The sequence below is a fragment of the Diorhabda sublineata genome, chromosome 7 (genome assembly GCF_026230105.1).
Source record: "Diorhabda sublineata isolate icDioSubl1.1 chromosome 7, icDioSubl1.1, whole genome shotgun sequence".
In the NCBI taxonomy this organism is placed as follows: domain Eukaryota; kingdom Metazoa; phylum Arthropoda; class Insecta; order Coleoptera; family Chrysomelidae; genus Diorhabda; species Diorhabda sublineata.
The window spans coordinates 33399340-33422184 of NC_079480.1; the positions used below are offsets into that span (position 1 = coordinate 33399340).

General features: G+C 37.0%; 1 protein-coding gene across 1 annotated transcript; it reads left to right on the forward strand.

Moving 5' to 3' along the window:
* The first annotated feature begins 918 nt into the window (after nt 1–918).
* On the forward strand, nt 919–21685 carry LOC130446227 (soluble guanylate cyclase 89Db-like). The gene is made up of 13 exons (XM_056782326.1): nt 919–1198; nt 8110–8309; nt 10775–10968; nt 11526–11665; nt 11736–11975; nt 18061–18320; nt 18513–18620; nt 18692–18860; nt 18933–19076; nt 19412–19565; nt 19622–19731; nt 19877–19966; nt 21548–21685. Exons 1-13 carry the CDS (start codon nt 1157–1159, stop codon nt 21617–21619), a joined length of 1923 nt encoding a protein of 640 aa, XP_056638304.1. The 5' UTR covers nt 919–1156; the 3' UTR covers nt 21620–21685.
* The last annotated feature ends 1160 nt before the right edge of the window (nt 21686–22845 follow it).

The following is a 22845-nucleotide window of genomic DNA, read 5'->3' on the forward strand; positions in this document are numbered from 1 at the left end:
TTTTTACTTTTTAATTTATTGTTTGAATCAAACAATAATTAGTGATACCATTAAACGAAATGAAGTGGTCTAATTCCCCTGTAGGGGTTCCGCAAGAATTTAGAACTCAGTCACCACCCAGCACAGTAAAGTAATTTCATTCTAACTTGAAACTCCGCTCTTCAATAAAACTTTATGGCAAACTTATTGCAAGTACTTTACTTACACCGTTCCCTGTACAAAATACGAGAATCAGAAGATTAAAAAAATATATCTCTACAGTAGTAAATATTTATTCAGGACGGCACGCGCCTACATAAAAAGAATAGACTTAATACTTAAGTTTAAGGTGATTTATTTATGCTTTATGTCTTACCGATGAGATCCGCGAGCCGCTTTAGCCTAATTCGTAGGCATAAATTTTCCATTTTTTGCCAAAAAAATTGACGAGTCGTGAGATTTCGTCAAAAAATCGTTTAGTAAAGTCAAATCGAAATAAAACGTCCACGTCAACAGGATACTAAATATGATCTGTCCTCCGGGGTGGATTTTATGTAGTCCTTTTACCAACATGTAGGTTAAACGGTCACTCATCAGGGAAAATAATTACAACGTTCTAATCGACCTACTGAAGTTGATGATGACCAAATCAAAGTCATAATCGTGTGTGTGTGTGTGTTTGTAAAAAATAAGAGCGTGTGTGCTTCAAAATAAATTAATTAAACCGTATGTAATCATACGCGCTATAAAATACCCATTATATCTATTTTTATGACGATAAAATATTGTTAAATTGTTGATGGCCCAATAAGAACGAAAAATAAGTCGCATCGATACAAATAAGAAACAAACAACAAATTTATATTCAACCCATCACCGAGAACTGATAATAAAATTTAAAATTACTATTCCTTGTTTGATATACATCGAAAAAATATCATTAGGAGTGAGTTCGCTTGCGTGGATTTCCCTTGCCTCTTGCAGTGGCAGTGGTGTATGTTAAAGTTAAACCTGTTGCCTGTCGACTGTTCTACAACGCTTCTCCTCCAAGTTTTACTTTCCGGAAATTACACCGTGAAATAGGCGATACGAAGGAAAAAGTATTTTCAACAGGTAGAGAATCAAACTATTCAAAAATGAAATTTTGTGGTTGGTGAATAATCAACTGTCTAACAAAATGTATGGGATGTTATTGGAGAGTGTTCAGCATTTTGTGCAGGTAAAATTTTTAATAATTTTGTATAATTTTTATGTTAATATGTTATTAAATTCGTTTTCGTTTTGAAATAATCAATTCTCATGCGAAACAATTTTATTTTTTACATTTTAAAGGGCTATTTATTTAGTCTCCACAAATTTCGTCGTTTTCGTGTTATTTAAACGGGCAAAGGTTTCATTTGGTTCCTGACAGAAACGACACGAGCTGTCGGTGGTCCTCCGATGTTCTTCTGATGGTAGTTCATCGGACAGTGTCCAGTTACTCCCTTTAGATCATATTTGTTCAATGAAAGGGCCTTCTCAGACCAATTGGTGGTATAGGAAAGAAATATTTTCGATTGTTTCTCGTTCTCCCACTTTTATATGAATTGATGACTTTTTGGGAAAACTATAAAAGATTGAATGAATTTTATGAGAGTCAAGTGGTCTGCCCCGCTGTCTGATAGGATGAATATCTTTGCGAACCCTTTGCGACTAATTTAGGGTTGTTTCCCCAATTTTGGTTTTTGGCTACCGAATGCTGTATAGTACAATGGATTTGTATATCCAGTACATCATTTTGAGTTTATGGAATTTATCGCTTCGTTTTGTATTAGCTACATATTCGTTTTGAATGGTTTCTTGTTTTCCAGTGAAAATATTATTTCGACCATTGTCTAGAATTAGTCAATCTATAATCTATTATCATTAAAGTTATCGTCTTTAGAAACCGAAGTTGAACTGGTTACTTTTAGTCTTAAAAAAAAGAAATAGTGATTAGATGTAAAAGAAATAAATAATTATCACACCAAATATTGAAAATATCGAACTTTTCATCCAGATTCCGTATTAGCTGTAAAATTGAAATGTCATCAATATTATCGGTATCTGTCCATTACTTCAATGTATCTACTAGCTTCTACCCGCGGCTTCACTCGCATCGAATCCATTAAATAAGTATCAGAAATTATTATAATAGAAAAGAACGAACTCTGTAGCTATATTAGAACCTGAGATATAGATCTTTGAATGTAGAAAAATTGCCAAAACCTACAAAAATCCATAATAACTCCACAGTGAATGTCCGCACCTAGCTCCTATCCAACACAACCGATTTGAATGGTCAAAAACTCAAAAGAAAGAAGGTGTTTCAGCGAGTGTTCTCAAACCAAAACCAAGTCTGTAGCTATATCAGAACCTGAGATATAGATCTTTGAATGTAGAAAAATTGCCAAAAACCTACAAAAATCCATAATAACTCCACATTGAATGTCCGCGCCTAGCTCCTCTCCAACTCGACCGATTTAAGTGTTCAAAAACTCAAAAGAAAGAAGGTGTTTCAGCGAGTGTTCTCAAACCAAAACCAAGTCTGTAGCTATATTAGAACCTGAGATATAGATCTTTGAATGTAGAAAAATTGCCAAAAACCTACAAAAATCCATAATAACTCCACAGTGAATGTCCGCACCTAGCTCCTATCCGACACAACCGATTTGAATGGTCAAAAACTCAAAAGAAAGAAGGTGTTTCAGCGAGTGTTCTCAAACCAAAACCAAGTCTGTAGCTATATCAGAACCTGAGATATAGATCTTTGAATGTAGAAAAATTGCCAAAAACCTACAAAAATCCATAATAACTCCACAGTGAATGTCCGCACCTAGCTCCTATCCGACACAACCGATTTGAATGGTCAAAAACTCTAAAGAAAGAAGGTGTTTCAGCGAGTGTTCTTAGAGCAAAACGAACTCTGTAGCTATATTAGAACCTGAGATATAGATCTTTGAATGTAGAAAAATTGCCAAAAACCTACAAAAATCCATAATAACTCCACAGTGAATGTCCGCACCTAGCTCCTATCCGACACAACCGATTTGAATGGTCAAAAACTCAAAAGAAAGAAGGTGTTTCAGCGAGTGTTCTCAAACCAAAACCAAGTCTGTAGCTATATTAGAACCTGAGATATAGATCTTTGAATGTAGAAAAATTGCCAAAAACCTACAAAAATCCATAATAACTCCACAGTGAATGTCCGCACCTAGCTCCTATCCGACACAACCGATTTGAATGGTCAAAAACTCAAAAGAAAGAAGGTGTTTCAGCGAGTGTTCTCAAACCAAAACCAAGTCTGTAGCTATATCAGAACCTGAGATATAGATCTTTGAATGTAGAAAAATTGCCAAAAACCTACAAAAATCCATAATAACTCCACAGTGAATGTCCGCACCTAGCTCCTATCCGACACAACCGATTTGAATGGTCAAAAACTCTAAAGAAAGAAGGTGTTTCAGCGAGTGTTCTTAGAGCAAAACGAACTCTGTAGCTATATTAGAACCTGAGATATAGATCTTTGAATGTAGAAAAATTGCCAAAAACCTACAAAAATCCATAATAACTCCACAGTGAATGTCCGCACCTAGCTCCTATCCGACACAACCGATTTGAATGGTCAAAAACTCAAAAGAAAGAAGGTGTTTCAGCGAGTGTTCTCAAACCAAAACCAAGTCTGTAGCTATATCAGAACCTGTGATATAGATCTTTGAATGTAGAAAAATTGCCAAAAACCTACAAAAATCCATAATAACTCCACAGTGAATGTCCGCACCTAGCTCCTATCCGACACAACCGATTTGAATGGTCAAAAACTCTAAAGAAAGAAGGTGTTTCAGCGAGTGTTCTTAGAGCAAAACGAACTCTGTAGCTATATTAGAACCTGAGATATAGATCTTTGAATGTAGAAAAATTGCCAAAAACCTACAAAAATCCATAATAACTCCACAGTGAATGTCCGCACCTAGCTCCTATCCGACACAACCGATTTGAATGGTCAAAAACTCAAAAGAAAGAAGGTGTTTCAGCGAGTGTTCTCAAACCAAAACCAAGTCTGTAGCTATATCAGAACCTGAGATATAGATCTTTGAATGTAGAAAAATTGCCAAAAACCTACAAAAATCCATAATAACTCCACAGTGAATGTCCGCACCTAGCTCCTATCCGACACAACCGATTTGAATGGTCAAAAACTCTAAAGAAAGAAGGTGTTTCAGCGAGTGTTCTTAGAGCAAAACGAACTCTGTAGCTATATTAGAACCTGAGATATAGATCTTTGAATGTAGAAAAATTGCCAAAAACCTACAAAAATCCATAATAACTCCACAGTGAATGTCCGCACCTAGCTCCTATCCGACACAACCGATTTGAATGGTCAAAAACTCAAAAGAAAGAAGGTGTTTCAGCGAGTGTTCTCAAACCAAAACCAAGTCTGTAGCTATATTAGAACCTGAGATATAGATCTTTGAATGTAGAAAAATTGCCAAAAACCTACAAAAATCCATAATAACTCCACAGTGAATGTCCGCACCTAGCTCCTATCCGACACAACCGATTTGAATGGTCAAAAACTCTAAAGAAAGAAGGTGTTTCAGCGAGTGTTCTTAGAGCAAAACGAACTCTGTAGCTATATTAGAACCTGAGATATAGATCTTTGAATGTAGAAAAATTGCCAAAAACCTACAAAAATCCATAATAACTCCACAGTGAATGTCCGCACCTAGCTCCTATCCGACACAACCGATTTGAATGGTCAAAAACTCAAAAGAAAGAAGGTGTTTCAGCGAGTGTTCTCAAACCAAAACCAAGTCTGTAGCTATATTAGAACCTGAGATATAGATCTTTGAATGTAGAAAAATTGCCAAAAACCTACAAAAATCCATAATAACTCCACAGTGAATGTCCGCACCTAGCTCCTATCCGACACAACCGATTTGAATGGTCAAAAACTCAAAAGAAAGAAGGTGTTTCAGCGAGTGTTCTCAAACCAAAACCAAGTCTGTAGCTATATCAGAACCTGAGATATAGATCTTTGAATGTAGAAAAATTGCCAAAAACCTACAAAAATCCATAATAACTCCACAGTGAATGTCCGCACCTAGCTCCTATCCGACACAACCGATTTGAATGGTCAAAAACTCTAAAGAAAGAAGGTGTTTCAGCGAGTGTTCTTAGAGCAAAACGAACTCTGTAGCTATATTAGAACCTGAGATATAGATCTTTGAATGTAGAAAAATTGCCAAAAACCTACAAAAATCCATAATAACTCCACAGTGAATGTCCGCACCTAGCTCCTATCCGACACAACCGATTTGAATGGTCAAAAACTCAAAAGAAAGAAGGTGTTTCAGCGAGTGTTCTCAAACCAAAACCAAGTCTGTAGCTATATCAGAACCTGTGATATAGATCTTTGAATGTAGAAAAATTGCCAAAAACCTACAAAAATCCATAATAACTCCACAGTGAATGTCCGCACCTAGCTCCTATCCGACACAACCGATTTGAATGGTCAAAAACTCTAAAGAAAGAAGGTGTTTCAGCGAGTGTTCTTAGAGCAAAACGAACTCTGTAGCTATATTAGAACCTGAGATATAGATCTTTGAATGTAGAAAAATTGCCAAAAACCTACAAAAATCCATAATAACTCCACAGTGAATGTCCGCACCTAGCTCCTATCCGACACAACCGATTTGAATGGTCAAAAACTCAAAAGAAAGAAGGTGTTTCAGCGAGTGTTCTCAAACCAAAACCAAGTCTGTAGCTATATCAGAACCTGAGATATAGATCTTTGAATGTAGAAAAATTGCCAAAAACCTACAAAAATCCATAATAACTCCACAGTGAATGTCCGCACCTAGCTCCTATCCGACACAACCGATTTGAATGGTCAAAAACTCTAAAGAAAGAAGGTGTTTCAGCGAGTGTTCTTAGAGCAAAACGAACTCTGTAGCTATATTAGAACCTGAGATATAGATCTTTGAATATAGAAAAATTGCCAAAAACCTACAAAAATCCATAATAACTCCACAGTGAATGTCCGCACCTAGCTCCTATCCGACACAACCGATGTGAATGGTCAAAAACTCAAAAGAAAGAAGGTGTTTCAGCGAGTGTTATTAGAGCAAAACGAACTCTGTAGCTATATTAGAACCTGAGATATAGATCTTTGAATATAGAAAAATTGCCAAAAACCTACAAAAATCCATAATAACTCCACATTGAATATACGCGCCTAGCTCCTCTCTAACTCAACCGATTTAACTGTTCAAAAACTCAAAAGAAAGATTATATTTCAGCGAGTGTTCTTAAACCAAAACGAAGTCTCTATCTTGTATAGAACCTGAGATATTGAGGATAGAACGTGTGTATGTGAAAAACTCCCATAAGTAATGTACATTTGAGTATAACTTGAGAATGGTGAAAATTAGATGAAATCCGATGATTGACGGCTGATCTGTGCATCAATACCTATCATTGAAAAAAAAATTAAGCAAATCGGTTGGGTAGAACGCCCGAACGGACTCGGAATGGAAATCACCAATTTTTTTAATATATAAGATTAAATTAATCAATTTAGTCTACTATCCATTCAACAATTGAACAAATCTCTCCTAGATATACAAATTTTGTTTTTTAAAAATAATTCCCTTAAACGAAATTATTCAATTTACGTATTGGAAGCAAACAATTTTTTAAGGTCTCTTCTGATTGAAAATTAGACTTTGAAACACATGTAAAAATCGACGTTTCGACCTATTTCGATCTATATCAAAATAAAATCGTCTAAGAAATAAAAAAATTGAGATTCATTTTTAAAACGGCATCGTAATAAAAAATTAGGATATAAAAATTAGAATAATCAATCTTCTGGAATCAGTTTTTAAGCAGCAACTATATTTTTTGAAAGGCGTTATAAATTTTGCGTCATATTACATCTCGGATAGCATCATCTCCTTTTCTAATTACGCTATAAATTTTCGATTTTGATATTTCAGGTAAATCGTTAATTTTTAATTCACTCTCGATTTTCAAATGTCCAAATACAGTGAGATCTAAAAGTAATGGATACATTTAATCTTCTCGTAATTGAATCCCGCAACAACTTTTTTTATATTCGTATATTTTATTGTATACTTAAAGTAAGATTCCAGATTAATTTTTTGATATAAGGTAGAAAATTGTCTACAATAGGTGAAAATATGCTTAACACAGATACGTGACAATTTTTGACAAACAAAAAATGTATCGTAGATCACGTTTTCGTAATTGAGCTTAAAATCGATCCGAATAGATTTATTTTAACGTTCCATTTGGATTTGAATCAATTCTGTCCATTTTCTTGTTCCTCCCAATCATCCCCGTTTTCTTCCCAAAGAGTAGAAAACTAGCTTTCCTTTTAGGGGTGAAAGTATGGTGTAAATACCGAAGTGGATGCTGGACTAATCTTAATCTTTCATCGTAGTTTGTTGCTTATCATGGATTGAATTATAATATCAAATAAGTACCAATATTGAACCACGTAATCATATTTTTCTTTCTAATTTTCATTTTTAATTGTTATTAAAGAAAGCAGTGCAAATTAGGGTAACATTCAATAAGTTTTCCAGTATTTTTGGGGTACCTAATAATGTTATTTATTGATTCATTATTGGTATCACTCATTTTTACCAACGAAAACTATAAAAATATTGATACTGATGTAATATAGAAGAGTTTTCGGATACCAAGTACAAATATTGTTTTGTAAATTGTGCTTGAAATGGTTGTAATTAAATCCAATATACTTTTCCGGAATCTATTCCCAAAAGCAAACGAAACGGTGAAGATACCAGCGATGCGAATATAAAATATTCATTATTTAATTACTTTACTCAGTTGAAAACAGCATTTTTCATTACACGAAATTATTTTATATCCTAACAAAAGGAGATGATCCCAACCGATGTGATTGAATTGAATCCGTTTTCATCTACCGAAATTTACTTTTGAGACCTGAATTTACATGATAAAAAGAAGACAAAATAAATTGATGAAACGCAACATTCTTTTATATAATAAAATTTAAGTTACGAGCATTTTTTTTTATGAAAAACTTACGATTTATAGTTGGAATATGGAGAAGATGTGTGGCAAAAGTTGCTTATTGAATCGGAATGTAAATATACAGTATTCAGTACTCATCAAACGTATCCGGATAATATAATGTCTACTCTGGCAACGGCATTGGCTAATATCACTTCCACTTCTTTAGATGATTCTATGATGTTTTTTGGTAGATGTTTTGTTAGATTCTTCAGCAATTATGGGTAAGCGAAGTAGATATATTTCATTTGTTACTAATTAGAAAATATGTTTTTGTTTCTAAGCATTAACATCGAAAAGAAAGGTTTGTTTTTCATTTACCGATGTGTAGAAGGCATTCGATAGTGTTACAAAAGCAAAAATAGAAGGTCAGACACATTCACGACAAAGGAAGGATTAAGACAAGGAGGAAGATTAAGCACATTGCTGTTTGTCGTAAGGGGTTTTCCAATAAGAGGTGTTATTTTGATATATTCAAAGAAAAATGCCATTTTTTGAGATAAATAATCGGATGTTTATTTCGTTATAAAGGGGAAGGAATAATGGAACACAACATCAGCCAAATGGCCGCCACGACTGCGCTTACAGTAACCAAATTGCAAAGCGGCTGCCCTATGTCCTCGATACCTTCACGAATTCCATCTTTGAGGTCTTGAATCGATACTGGACTGTTGGCGTAGACCTTATCATTCACGTGGCCCCAAAGGAAAAAGTCTTCGAGAGATAACACGGTCCGGAAATTTTTCCCGTAAAAGATCGAGATGGTTTCGTTGCTTGTGTGGCCGTCTTGTTGAAAGTAAACGTTGACCAAATCAATACCATCCAATTCCGGCCATAAAAAATCATTAATCATCTCTCGATAGCGCAATCCCTTCACCGTAACTGTTGCTCCAGCCTCATTTTCGAAAAAGTAAGGTCCAATGACACCGCCGCCAGACCTTAAGCCGTACCAAACAGTCACGCGTTGAGAATGGAGAGGATTTTCAACAATAACTCTTCGGTTTTCCGAGCCCCAGATTCGACAATTTTGTTTATTGACGTAACCACGAAGGTGGAAACGGGCCTCATCAGTTAAGATGATTCCGGATCATTTTCATGCATTTCAAGGACCCAATCAGCAAAGCACGACGTTGTTGATGATCGTCCAGCTCGAGTTCCTGTGCTAACTGAACTTTATAGGCCTTAAGACCCAAATCTTTATGCAAAATACGGTGTAATGACGTTTGTGGAATGGCTAATTCCAAAGAACGACGAGGAATGGACAAACCTGGGTTTTCTTCAACACTTTCAGCTACAGCAGCAATATTCCCAGTTGTTTTTGAGCGACGTGCACGGGTTTTATTCTTCACTACACTAACTTCGTCCCACCAGCTCAAATTTTTCCACCAATTTCTGTATTGCGGTCCGAGAAAGTGCTTCACGTCGACCCAAAAACGTTTTAGCTTTACGAACCGTCTCTTTCAAACTTTCGCCATTTTTATAGTGAATTTTAATAATTTCAATGCGTTGTTGAAGCGTGTATCATTAATGGCGTAGTTTCTACTTGTCAAATGTCAAAAAATGACAGCTTGAAAAGTGACATTTACCGAAATAGCGGGATGTTCAAAATAACACCTCTTATTGGAAAACCCACATATTTAAGGACGACATAATTAAGCGCTGGAAAGAAAAAAACAAAAAATATGTATGTGGGGCATAATTTAGAGAAAGTAGACGTAGAATCGATAACAGGAAATGAAAAATAATTATAACAAATCGAATTATAAGGAACGAAGAACTGGAAGAAAATGGAATGAAAATAAACACAAAGAAAACGAAGATATAACGAAGTGCACGGGTTGCACTGGTCAATGCGTTCATAAATAAGAAAGAAATGTCACGAAAAAACAAAATGGAAGTATTTCGAACTATATTTAGGCAAATATTAACACCATTGCTGCGAATTATGGGTGCAAAATTAGTAACAGAAAACTAAAATACAAGTTACAATGTTGAAATATTTAAGAAGAGTGAAAGGAGTGACAAGAAAAGATAGAATTAAAAATGATATTGTTAGAGAAGAAGTGCGATTAATACAAGTCACCTAATTCATTGAAAGGAAGCGGTTGAGCTGGTGAGGACATTTACAGAGAATAGGCAATTCAAGCAAGACCAAAAGAAACATGGGAAGACGTGAAAAGACAAGATTTGAAGCAGAAAAAACTGACATGGAACGAAGCAAAAACAATGGTTGCGAATAAGAAAAAAAATGGGTCATTAAATATTGTAAATTTCTGTAGCTCCGCACTCTAAAATCGAATCAGTTTGATGAGTTGGATAGGATTCCTTTGGGTTTAGAACCACTATACAGGGTCTTTCAAAACAATCGCAAGCGAGTCATATCACTGCATTAATCGATTAAATCGATTAAAAATCACCAAACAATCACATGTTTATAACGCATAGATTAATCCCAAATTTTTGAACTTTGCGTTATAAACATGTGATTGTTTGGTGATTTTTAATCGATTTAATCGATTAATCGATATTAAAGTTGCTTCAAAAATTGATTATGTTGCTAGAAATAGTACAAGTTGGGACTGTTTAATGAAAAATTGTCGTGACGATATTTTAGTTACACCGAGCAGATATTTTTCTGCATAACTTTTGTTGGTGCTCTTTCTATCTGATATATTTGATTTTTTTTTAGATATGACGTTATTATAAAAGCAACAGGAAGATATTTCGCAGACTTTTTAAGTAATATAGATAATCTCCATTCGCAATTTAGAGTATCTTATCCGAAAATGAAAAGTCCTTCAATGTACATTACCGATATTGACGAAGACGGTTGTGTTTTAGTTTATCGAAGCACTAGACAAGGTTTCACGCAATACATGAGAGGTACGCTATTTAAAAAACAAATAAAAACAAATATTTATACATAACTCAATTGATTTTCAAAATATTTTCCTCCAAAACATGTGATTCGAACGCATCAATCGCTTCTCCAAGCGTAGTAAAACGTTAACCTCATTATTTATTTATGATTTGGGTACCAAATAATGACTATTTTGACTGTTCAAAAACGTTTTTGTATTGTGGTGGTGGAGAGAATCATTCGTCTTCTGCTGGTGTACCATTTAGAAAATTGACCGTTCTACGTTGCTCTAATGAAACAATGGTAACATAGTTTTCCCGAAAAAACCAGCTTCCATTTGTCTCGACATGCTTCTTACGTCGTCAAAGTCAGATTTGATATATTCATACGAGTGTTGTCTATTCTCAAAACTTATGTAGCAACCCTCGTATATATATATACAAAATCGAATTGTACTAATAATAAAAGTAATGACCGTATATTATGGGGTATAAAGCCGTTAGAAAATTTTATTTTGTAGTATTAATAATTTAAATATTTTCCTTATCATAATTTCAGTTTTGAAAATTTTTTTTGTCAGGACAATTATATCAGATAGCTTCCGAGTTTTTCAATTTGAAATTGGAAACTAGCGTTATCGAAACAACCAACAAAATAACGTCCGATGGACGAGATTTGACAATTGTAACGTTTCGACTGAATTTTGATAATTCACAATACGTAAGTGAATAATTCGAATTACAACTCAAATAATAATTTACGTAATTTGAAAAATTTACAATTATTATAGATGTGTAATAAGAAAGCCGAACAAGCTACGCAAATAAAATGCGATTTTCCACCATTCTCATGTTGTCTGTTACTGGAATTATTTCCGTTTGCCGTATTATTGGATCCAGCTTTGACGATAATTGGTGTCGGAGAAAAGCTGGTTGAGGTTGCTGGCGATAAAGAAAAACTTCTGGGTCAACCCTTATCGAAATATTTCAAATTAAGGTCGCCCAAAGGGATTTTGATGACCTGGAAAAATGTAAGTAGTTTCTGTTTTCGGATAATAATGTCTTTTATACGATTTTTGATGCATAACATTTTAATTATTTCACATTTTCGAAATTTTTGCACACATGTGGCCTTCCACTAAAAAAAAATAATATTTCCAAGCTTAAGCGAGTCAGGTCTAATATTTTTTTGGATTTGGACAAATAACACTTTCACAGCTTTCAAAATCTGTGAAAACCTTGACAAAAATTTATATAGGGTGTTCAGAAACTGACGCTATCTAAAAACTTTATTTTTTCAAATGGCAACCCCCATTTTTTTCTTTACCACTGGATTATACGCTTCAAATGAATGGGACTTCGTTAGTAAATTCAAACATCTCAAATTAACGGTTTTTGTAGAAACTTGTCGGCCAAAAAAAACAAAAACAACTTGACGTTTAAGCGTTGCAAAAGTATTCATCATGTCCCGTTTAGTATATATTAATGAAGATTATTTCAGTTTGCTGGTAATATACGGAGAATGTGATAAAGTTATTAAACGAGCCTGCGATACTTTCCGTTTGCGATATCCGAATAGACCACTACCCACCCCTAATACACTTACGCGGCTCATTCATAATTGTAAAGCCCACGGTCACTTTGTACAATTGGCTTGTGTATGTGAAAAAGTTGAAGTTGACGGCTTCTTGTCCTATTTCTGGACCCCAATTCATCATGGCGTCGAATATTTCGTCTAAACGCCGACTGACACAAGTCGGTAAGCGGGTATTCTTCTGACATCATCTTCGACGCGTCTGAGAGATGTAAATCGTGCAGAATATCTGCACCACCATCATTAATACCGATCCTGAAAACATTTCCGAGTTTGTTGGAAGTAATCTGATTGAGTTTAAGACTCTGACTTAAGGTTGGCATTGCGGATCAGTGTTGGTCATGTCTGATGGACATAAAACATCACCGCAAATTCGCTTGTCGGGCATCGAGGCCGAACTATCTAAGACAACTTCAACAAATGACTTGTGTATGTCGAAAAGTTGAAGTTGACGGCTTCTTGTCCTATTTCTGGACCCCAATTCATCATGGCGTCGAATATTTCGTCTAAACGCCGACTGACACAAGTCGGTAAGCGGGTATTCTTCCGACATCATCTTCGACGCGTCTGAGAGATGTAAATCGTGCAGAATATCTGCACCACCATCATTAATACCGATCCTGAAAACATTTCCGAGTTTGTTGGAAGCAATCTGATTGAGTTTAAGACTCGGACTTAAGGTTGGCATTGCGGATCAGAGTTTGATCATGTCTGGACATAAAACATCACCGCAAATTCGCTTGTCGGGCATCGAGGCCGAATTATCTAAGACAACTTCAACAAATGACTTGTGTATGTCAAAAAGTTGAGGTTGACGGCTTCTTGTCCTATTTCTGGACCCCAATTCATTATGGCGTCGAATATTTCGTCTAAACGCCGACTGACACAAGTCGGTAAGCGGGTATTCTTCTGACATCATCTTCGACGCGTCTGAGAGATGTAAATCGTGCAGAATATCTGCACCACCATCATTAATACCGATCCTGAAAACATTTCCGAGTTTGTTGGAAGTAATCTGATTGAGTTTAAGACTCTGACTTAAGGTTGGCATTGCGGATCAGTGTTGGTCATGTCTGATGGACATAAAACATCACCGCAAATTCGCTTGTCGGGCATCGAGGCCGAACTATCTAAGACAACTTCAACAAATGACTTGTGTATGTCGAAAAGTTGAAGTTGACGGCTTCTTGTCCTATTTCTGGACCCCAATTCATTATGGCGTCGAATATTTCGTCTAAACGCCGACTGACACAAGTCGGTAAGCGGGTATTCTTCCGACATCATCTTCGACGCGTCTGAGAGATGTAAATCGTGCAGAATATCTGCACCACCATCATTAATACCGATCCTGAAAATATTTCCGAGTTTGTTGGAAGTAATCTGATTGAGTTTAAGACTCTGACTTAAGGTTGGCATTGCGGATCAGTGTTGGTCATGTCTGATGGACATAAAACATCACCGCAAATTCGCTTGTCGGGCATCGAGGCCGAACTATCTAAGACAACTTCAACAAATGACTTGTGTATGTCGAAAAGTTGAAGTTGACGGCTTCTTGTCCTATTTCTGGACCCCAATTCATTATGGCGTCGAATATTTCGTCTAAACGCCGACTGACACAAGTCGGTAAGCGGGTATTCTTCCGACATCATCTTCGACGCGTCTGAGAGATGTAAATCGTGCAGAATATCTGCACCACCATCATTAATACCGATCCTGAAAACATTTCCGAGTTTGTTGGAAGTAATCTGATTGAGTTTAAGACTCTGACTTAAGGTTGGCATTGCGGATCAGTGTTGGTCATGTCTGATGGACATAAAACATCACCGCAAACTCGCTTGTCGGGCATCGAGGCCGAACTATCTAAGACAACTTCAATAAATGACTTGTGTATGTGAAAAAGTTGAAGTTGACGGCTTCTTGTCCTATTTCTGGACCCCAATTCATCATGGCGTCGAATATTTCGTCTAAACGCCGACTGACACAAGTCGGTAAGCGGGTATTCTTCTGACATCATCTTCGACGCGTCTGAGAGATGTAAATCGTGCAGAATATCTGCACCACCATCATTAATACCGATCCTGAAAACATTTCCGAGTTTGTTGGAAGTAATCTGATTGAGTTTAAGACTCTGACTTAAGGTTGGCATTGCGGATCAGTGTTGGTCATGTCTGATGGACATAAAACATCACCGCAAATTCGCTTGTCGGGCATCGAGGCCGAACTATCTAAGACAACTTCAACAAATGACTTGTGTATGTCGAAAAGTTGAAGTTGACGGCTTCTTGTCCTATTTCTGGACCCCAATTCATCATGGCGTCGAATATTTCGTCTAAACGCCGACTGACACAAGTCGGTAAGCGGGTATTCTTCCGACATCATCTTCGACGCGTCTGAGAGATGTAAATCGTGCAGAATATCTGCACCACCATCATTAATACCGATCCTGAAAACATTTCCGAGTTTGTTGGAAGCAATCTGATTGAGTTTAAGACTCGGACTTAAGGTTGGCATTGCGGATCAGAGTTTGATCATGTCTGGACATAAAACATCACCGCAAATTCGCTTGTCGGGCATCGAGGCCGAATTATCTAAGACAACTTCAACAAATGACTTGTGTATGTCAAAAAGTTGAGGTTGACGGCTTCTTGTCCTATTTCTGGACCCCAATTCATTATGGCGTCGAATATTTCGTCTAAACGCCGACTGACACAAGTCGGTAAGCGGGTATTCTTCTGACATCATCTTCGACGCGTCTGAGAGATGTAAATCGTGCAGAATATCTGCACCACCATCATTAATACCGATCCTGAAAACATTTCCGAGTTTGTTGGAAGTAATCTGATTGAGTTTAAGACTCTGACTTAAGGTTGGCATTGCGGATCAGTGTTGGTCATGTCTGATGGACATAAAACATCACCGCAAATTCGCTTGTCGGGCATCGAGGCCGAACTATCTAAGACAACTTCAACAAATGACTTGTGTATGTCGAAAAGTTGAAGTTGACGGCTTCTTGTCCTATTTCTGGACCCCAATTCATTATGGCGTCGAATATTTCGTCTAAACGCCGACTGACACAAGTCGGTAAGCGGGTATTCTTCCGACATCATCTTCGACGCGTCTGAGAGATGTAAATCGTGCAGAATATCTGCACCACCATCATTAATACCGATCCTGAAAATATTTCCGAGTTTGTTGGAAGTAATCTGATTGAGTTTAAGACTCTGACTTAAGGTTGGCATTGCGGATCAGTGTTGGTCATGTCTGATGGACATAAAACATCACCGCAAATTCGCTTGTCGGGCATCGAGGCCGAACTATCTAAGACAACTTCAACAAATGACTTGTGTATGTCGAAAAGTTGAAGTTGACGGCTTCTTGTCCTATTTCTGGACCCCAATTCATTATGGCGTCGAATATTTCGTCTAAACGCCGACTGACACAAGTCGGTAAGCGGGTATTCTTCCGACATCATCTTCGACGCGTCTGAGAGATGTAAATCGTGCAGAATATCTGCACCACCATCATTAATACCGATCCTGAAAACATTTCCGAGTTTGTTGGAAGTAATCTGATTGAGTTTAAGACTCTGACTTAAGGTTGGCATTGCGGATCAGTGTTGGTCATGTCTGATGGACATAAAACATCACCGCAAACTCGCTTGTCGGGCATCGAGGCCGAACTATCTAAGACAACTTCAACAAATGACTTGTGTATGTCGAAAAGTTGAAGTTGACGGCTTCTTGTCCTATTTCTGGACCCCAATTCATTATGGCGTCGAATATTTCGTCTAAACGCCGACTGACACAAGTCGGTAAGCGGGTATTCTTCCGACATCATCTTCGACGCGTCTGAGAGATGTAAATCGTGCAGAATATCTGCACCACCATCATTAATACCGATCCTGAAAATATTTCCGAGTTTGTTGGAAGTAATCTGATTGAGTTTAAGACTCGGACTTAAGGTTGGCATTGCAGATCAGAGTTTGATCATGTCTGGACATAAAACATCACCGCAAACTCGCTTGTCGGGCATCGAGGCCGAATTATCTAAGACAACTTCAACAAATGACTTGTGTATGTCAAAAAGTTGAGGTTGACGGCTTCTTGTCCTATTTCTGGACCCCAATTCATTATGGCGTCGAATATTTCGTCTAAACGCCGACTGACACAAGTCGGTAAGCGGGTATTCTTCTGACATCATCTTCGACGCGTCTGAGAGATGTAAATCGTGCCGAATATCTGCACCACCATCATTAATACCGATCCTGAAAATATTTCCGAGTTTGTTGGAAGTAATCTGATTGAGTTTAAGACTCGGACTTAAGGTTGGCATTGCAGATCAGAGTTTGATCATGTCTGGACATAAAACATCACCGCAAACTCGCTTGTCGGGCATCGAGGCCGAATTATCTAAGACACAACTTCAATAAATGGCTTGTGTATGTGAAAAAGTTGAAGTTGACGGCTTCTTGTCCTATTTCTGGACCCCAATTCATCATGGCGTCGAATATTTCGTCTAAACGCCGACTGACACAAGTCGGTAAGCGGGTATTCTTCCGACATCATCTTCGACGCGTCTGAGAGATGTAAATCGTGCAGAATATCTGCACCACCATCATTAATACCGATCCTGAAAACATTTTCGAGTTTGTTGGAAGTAATCTGATTGAGTTTGAGACTCTGACTTAAGGTTGGCATTGCAGATCAGAGTTTGATCATGTCTGGACATAAAACATCACCGCAAATTCGCTTGTCGGGCATCGAGGCCGAACTATCTAAGACAACTTCAACAAATGACTTGTGTATGTCGAAAAGTTGAAGTTGACGGCTTCTTGTCCTATTTCTGGACCCCAATTCATTATGGCGTCGAATATTTCGTCTAAACGCCGACTGACACAAGTCGGTAAGCGGGTATTCTCCCGACATCATCTTCGACGCGTCTGAGAGATGTAAATCGTGCAGAATATCTGCACCACCATCATTAATACCGATCCTGAAAATATTTCCGAGTTTGTTGGAAGTAATCTGATTGAGTTTAAGACTCGGACTTAGGGTTGGCATTGCAGATCAGAGTTTGATCATGTCTGGACATAAAACATCACCGCAAACTCGCTTGTCGGGCATCGAGGCCGAATTATCTAAGACACAACTTCAATAAATGGCTTGTGTATGTGAAAAAGTTGAAGTTGACGGCTTCTTGTCCTATTTCTGGACCCCAATTCATTATGGCGTCGAATATTTCGTCTAAACGCCGACTGACACAAGTCGGTAAGCGGGTATTCTTCCGACATCATCTTAGACGCGCCTGAGAGATGTAAATCGAGCGGTGGCTTGTGAATTAATGAAGTTCCAATAAATAAAAATGTCTGAATGGACTTTCCTTTTAGTTCAGGTACTAATCAACAAAATCCTTAGGTTAACATAATTAATTTTCCGGACGTCACACATGAAATATCTTAATACTTGAAAATAGTCAAAATTTCGAAGATTAAAAATCGTATACACGTATAATATAATTTTTAGATGTACTATTTGAAATCGGTCAATTTTGAACTTGAAGTTCTTCGAACGGAATTGATAAAATCGACTTTGGAAGATTTGGAACAAGATTCACAAGATACATGTGATAATTTAAGTGTTCGAGAAATTGAAATCGATGGTAAAAGTATTTCTCCTTATTCCTTAAGACGAGACAGTCAACCTGGCTTGAGGAATATTCTACTTAAAGGACAGATGAAATATTTGAGCGACATTAACGGTATTATTTTTCTTTGCAGCCCCGTGTAAGTTCGTTTCGTTTTTTTATTTCATATTCCAATAAACCGACCTCCAAATTTTTCCATTTTGTACTTTACTGGGAGTTTTGTTTATTACCGATTTCTGTACGGCTTGTGACATTGTAACTGTGCTATTAATTTTCGTTTGAAGGGATTGAAATTATTAATAAATTTCGTCGCAACGCGTTAATTTTTTAGAATAAACGATATAAGCGAGTTACCCGATCAAGGACTTTATTTGAATGATTTAAATCCACACGGTTTAAGTAAAGAAATGGTACTTACCGGTTGGCAAAGTAATTCCAAGTAAGTATTTAATTCAAAAACTTACTCGTAATGATCGGTTTTCTCGATTTTCTCGCTAAAATCGTTTACAGATTACATTTGATGTTTGACAAAGCGGAACAAAGGGCAACTGAACTAGAAAAAAATTACACACTTCTCGATATGTGGAAACGACGTGGAGACGAGTTGCTTTATTCAATGATTCCGAAACCAGTAGCGGATTCGTTAAGAACAGGAAATAGCCCGCTAAGTACTTGTAAGGTGATTAATAACCATATACACAGAGTGTGTATTTGAAACCCTTTGATTTTTATAAAAACAAATATATTTCAGTCATTCGACATTGTTACTGTAATGTTTTGCGAATTAGTTGGATTCAATTCAACTACGGTCGAAGACGCAATGGAATTAGTGAGTACCATGAACGCCGTATTCTCGTGCTTCGATTCCTTAATGGACGCTTTCAACGTTTACAAGGTAACTACCCGTAAATCATTATTTCCTATAATTAAATTTCATTGTCGTGCCATTTTCTTCCATCACCAACCATTTTCCCGATTTGTGGACATTTATTTAATTAGAAAGGGTGAAAAAACTTCCCCGAAAATCCCTTCGTCTACTTAGCGATGTCTTAATGGAAACGTTCCTCTTATTCGTCGTAGACTGCTCCCAAATTTTCAGGGAAAATGTTGGAGCGCGAGTAAAGGAAACGTTTGGCCCTTTTGCGCTAAAAAGTTCTCGCACACGTTTTGGAATGCTTTCATAAACTGCTTGTCATATCATAGTTTGATGTACCGATGGTGTAATTGTAGGTCGAAACTGTCGGTCAAATTTATATGGCCGTATGCGGAGCTCCGAACAAAAACGAAAATCACGCGCGAAATATTATCGACGCTGCTTTGGAAATGGTAAAACATATCAGACAATTGAAAATTCCTTCCGGTACTAAAGTCGACGTTAGAATAGGTAAAAATTTTTTCAGAACAATAATGGATACTTAAGGTTCAAACAATTGTTTGTAGGAGCACATTCTGGTCCGGTGGTGGCTGGAGTAGTTGGCATAAAGGTACCTAGATATTGCTTTTTTGGAGACACCGTCAATACGGCTTCTAGAATGCAATCATCTAGCGAGGTAAATTTTACCATTTTATTAAATAAATTCTTCCGCTAGTTTTAAAACTAATTGCAAAAGATTTTAACTTGGAGCTCGAGTTCAATTAAAACATTTTTTTCATTGTCTATAATAATTTATAAATATACTAATCGTTTTTCTACAGCCAGCAATGGTGCACATATCTGAACCAACAAAATGTCTTCTACCTAAAGAAAGATACATTATAATCAACAGAGGTACCGTAAAAATCAAAGTAAGTTTATTTATAAAAAAGTCTAATTTTTCAACAAGTCAGATTAGAGAAAACTAGAGCTACAAATACCAGATATGATTCGATCTAATATGCTAAAAATGCTCTAAATAACTCAGTAAACACGGTTGACGGGGATGCATCCACCCAAATCCGTAGGCCACCACCATCATTAATACCGATCCTGAAAACATTTTCGAGTTTGTTGGAAGTAATCTGATTGAGTTTAAGACTCTGACTTAAGGTTGGCATTGCGGATCAGAGTCTGATCATGTCTGATGGACATAAAACATCACCGCAAATTCGCTTGTCGGGCATCGAGGCCGAATTATCTAAGACAACTTCAACAAATGACTTGTGTATGTCAAAAAGTTGAAGCTGACGACTTCTTGTCCTATTTCTGGACCCCAATTCATCATGGCGTCGAATATTTCGTCTAAACGCCGACTGACACAAGTCGGTAAGCGGATATTCTTCCGACATCATCTTCGACGCGTCTGAGAGATGTAAATCGTGCAGAATATCTGCACCGCCATCATTAATACCGATCCTGAAAACATATCCGAGTTTGTTGGAAGCAATCTGATTGAGTTTAAGACTCTGACTTAAGGTTGGCATTGCGGATCATTGTTGGTCATGTCTGATGGACATAAAACTTCACCGCAAATTCGCTTGTCGGGCATCGAGGCCGAATTATCTAAGACAACTTCAACAAATGACTTGTGTATGTCAAAAAGTTGAAGCTGACGACTTCTTGTCCTATTTCTGGACCCCAATTCATCATGGCGTCGAATATTTCGTCTAAACGCCGACTGACACAAGTCGGTAAGCGTATATTCTTCCGACATCATCTTCGACGCGTCTGAGAGATGTAAATCGTGCAGAATATCTGCACCGCCATCATTAATACCGATCCTGAAAACATTTTCGAGTTTGTTGGAAGCAATCTGATTGAGTTTAAGACTCTGACTTAAGGGTGGCATTGCGGATCATTGTTGGTCATGTCTGATGGACATAAAACATCACCGCAAATTCGCTTGTCGGGCATCGAGGCCGAATTATCTAAGACAACTTCACAAAAACTTGGGTATCAAAAAGTTGTATACTCCGCACCAGTTTCCGATCCCCTAAAAGTCCATCTTTGGAGTATTGCTTACGAGCTTGGCTCTAAAGCGTAACATGAAGATGTTCGATTCAATACAGAAGAAAGCAATTCGATTTATAGCTAATAAGAGTTAATTTTGGACAGCTTAGAGCATAGACTTGACTGGTACTACCACGACAGATGCTCTTCCAAGCAGTATTTACAAGACTTACTCGACAGGAAAACGATGCTCACGAACAACGTTAATTTATCTTTTCTTTTGAGAAGGAATCAGCTGGATCAGCTGGAATCTGGAATAAAATCGAACTAAAAATTGAACTATTGTTAGAATAGAATGTTTTTAGTAGCTCAAAATGTAAGAAAAAACACCGCATGGATTTAAATCGGGCTGTATTACAGGTCAATTGACTGATCCTCTTTATCAAACACGTAGTTTCGTTCCGTAAAATTCTCTATTGATTGTAAAATTTTATTTTCAGGGTAAAGGTAATATGCAAACGTTCTGGGCATTCGATAATATTTATAACGGCGAAGAAAACAGCGACACCTGACATCTTTTTAAACATAATAATATTGACGTACATAATTTTTGTATGTAATACATTTCAATGAAAAAACTCATATTTTTATTTATATCCCAATCCCAATTATAGATCAAACTATTTGTTAAGATAAACAAGACGTAATCTGTTGATTATTCCCAGTCAAGGTGTACACTAGGTCGGGAAGTTGTGGATAACACTTTAAAGCGTAAAGGCTACAAAATTTTCATGTTGTTTGATTCAGTTTTCATTTAGGTTATAAAGTTATCTCTTTTAAATCCCAGCGATGTTCAATAACTTCAAGCATAGCCATTAACTACCGTTGTCACCTCACCAATGTTGGAAAATCTTTGACCACCGAGCGATTTTTTAAAGTCTAGTAAAAGAAAATGATCAGAAGGGACCAAATCTGGCGAATAGGGTGCATGAAGTAGCAACTCAAACTTTCATTCATTAATTTTGGCCATTGCAATAACGGATGTGTCAGCTGGTGCATTATCTTGATGAAACAACAATTCCTTTTTGGTGGATATTGGAGAAAAACTTTAACTCCAACAGGAAAGGAAGAAGCGAAATGGTATACGAGAAAACATACGTCGAATCTATCGCATAACGAAAGAAAAATATTGTGTTATTCAAATTCTATTATCTTCAGATATTGTCCAAATATTTCCGAAAATAATCGACGCTAAAATGCTAAAATCAACCTTAAGTCAAAGATCTAGCGTATAACGTATGTTCCGGAATGATCTGGAACATCCCAAAATAAAACCAAGTTACTATGATCGATTTGGAACGTAAAAATAATTAGGAAGACCCAAAATAGTTCTCAAAGCGTGTTTGTTAGTTTTTTTTGGAATATAACTTATTCTTTATCACAAATCATAATGATCTAATTGAATTCTGTCTAGCTGTTGATACCAAGAAAGAAACTAATTACATCAATTGGATTTGCGTGACAGTTTTTAATAAAGTTATCTTGTTAAAGCTTATATCTACGTATCTCCGAAATATTCCACTAAAACATAGCGATCAAAACTTCGCTAGCCCAAAAGTGAAAGCAGAAAACCTGCGTTGGGGGGAGTTGTTGTGTACGTGCTGCAGGACATCGCCAGACGGCGTACAGTTCGGTTAACGATGGAAACTTGGAATGAATTGGATTGGGAAACACTGTAATACCCTCCTTATAGTTCCGATTTATCGCCTTGTGACTATTATTTATTCGTTCCATTGAA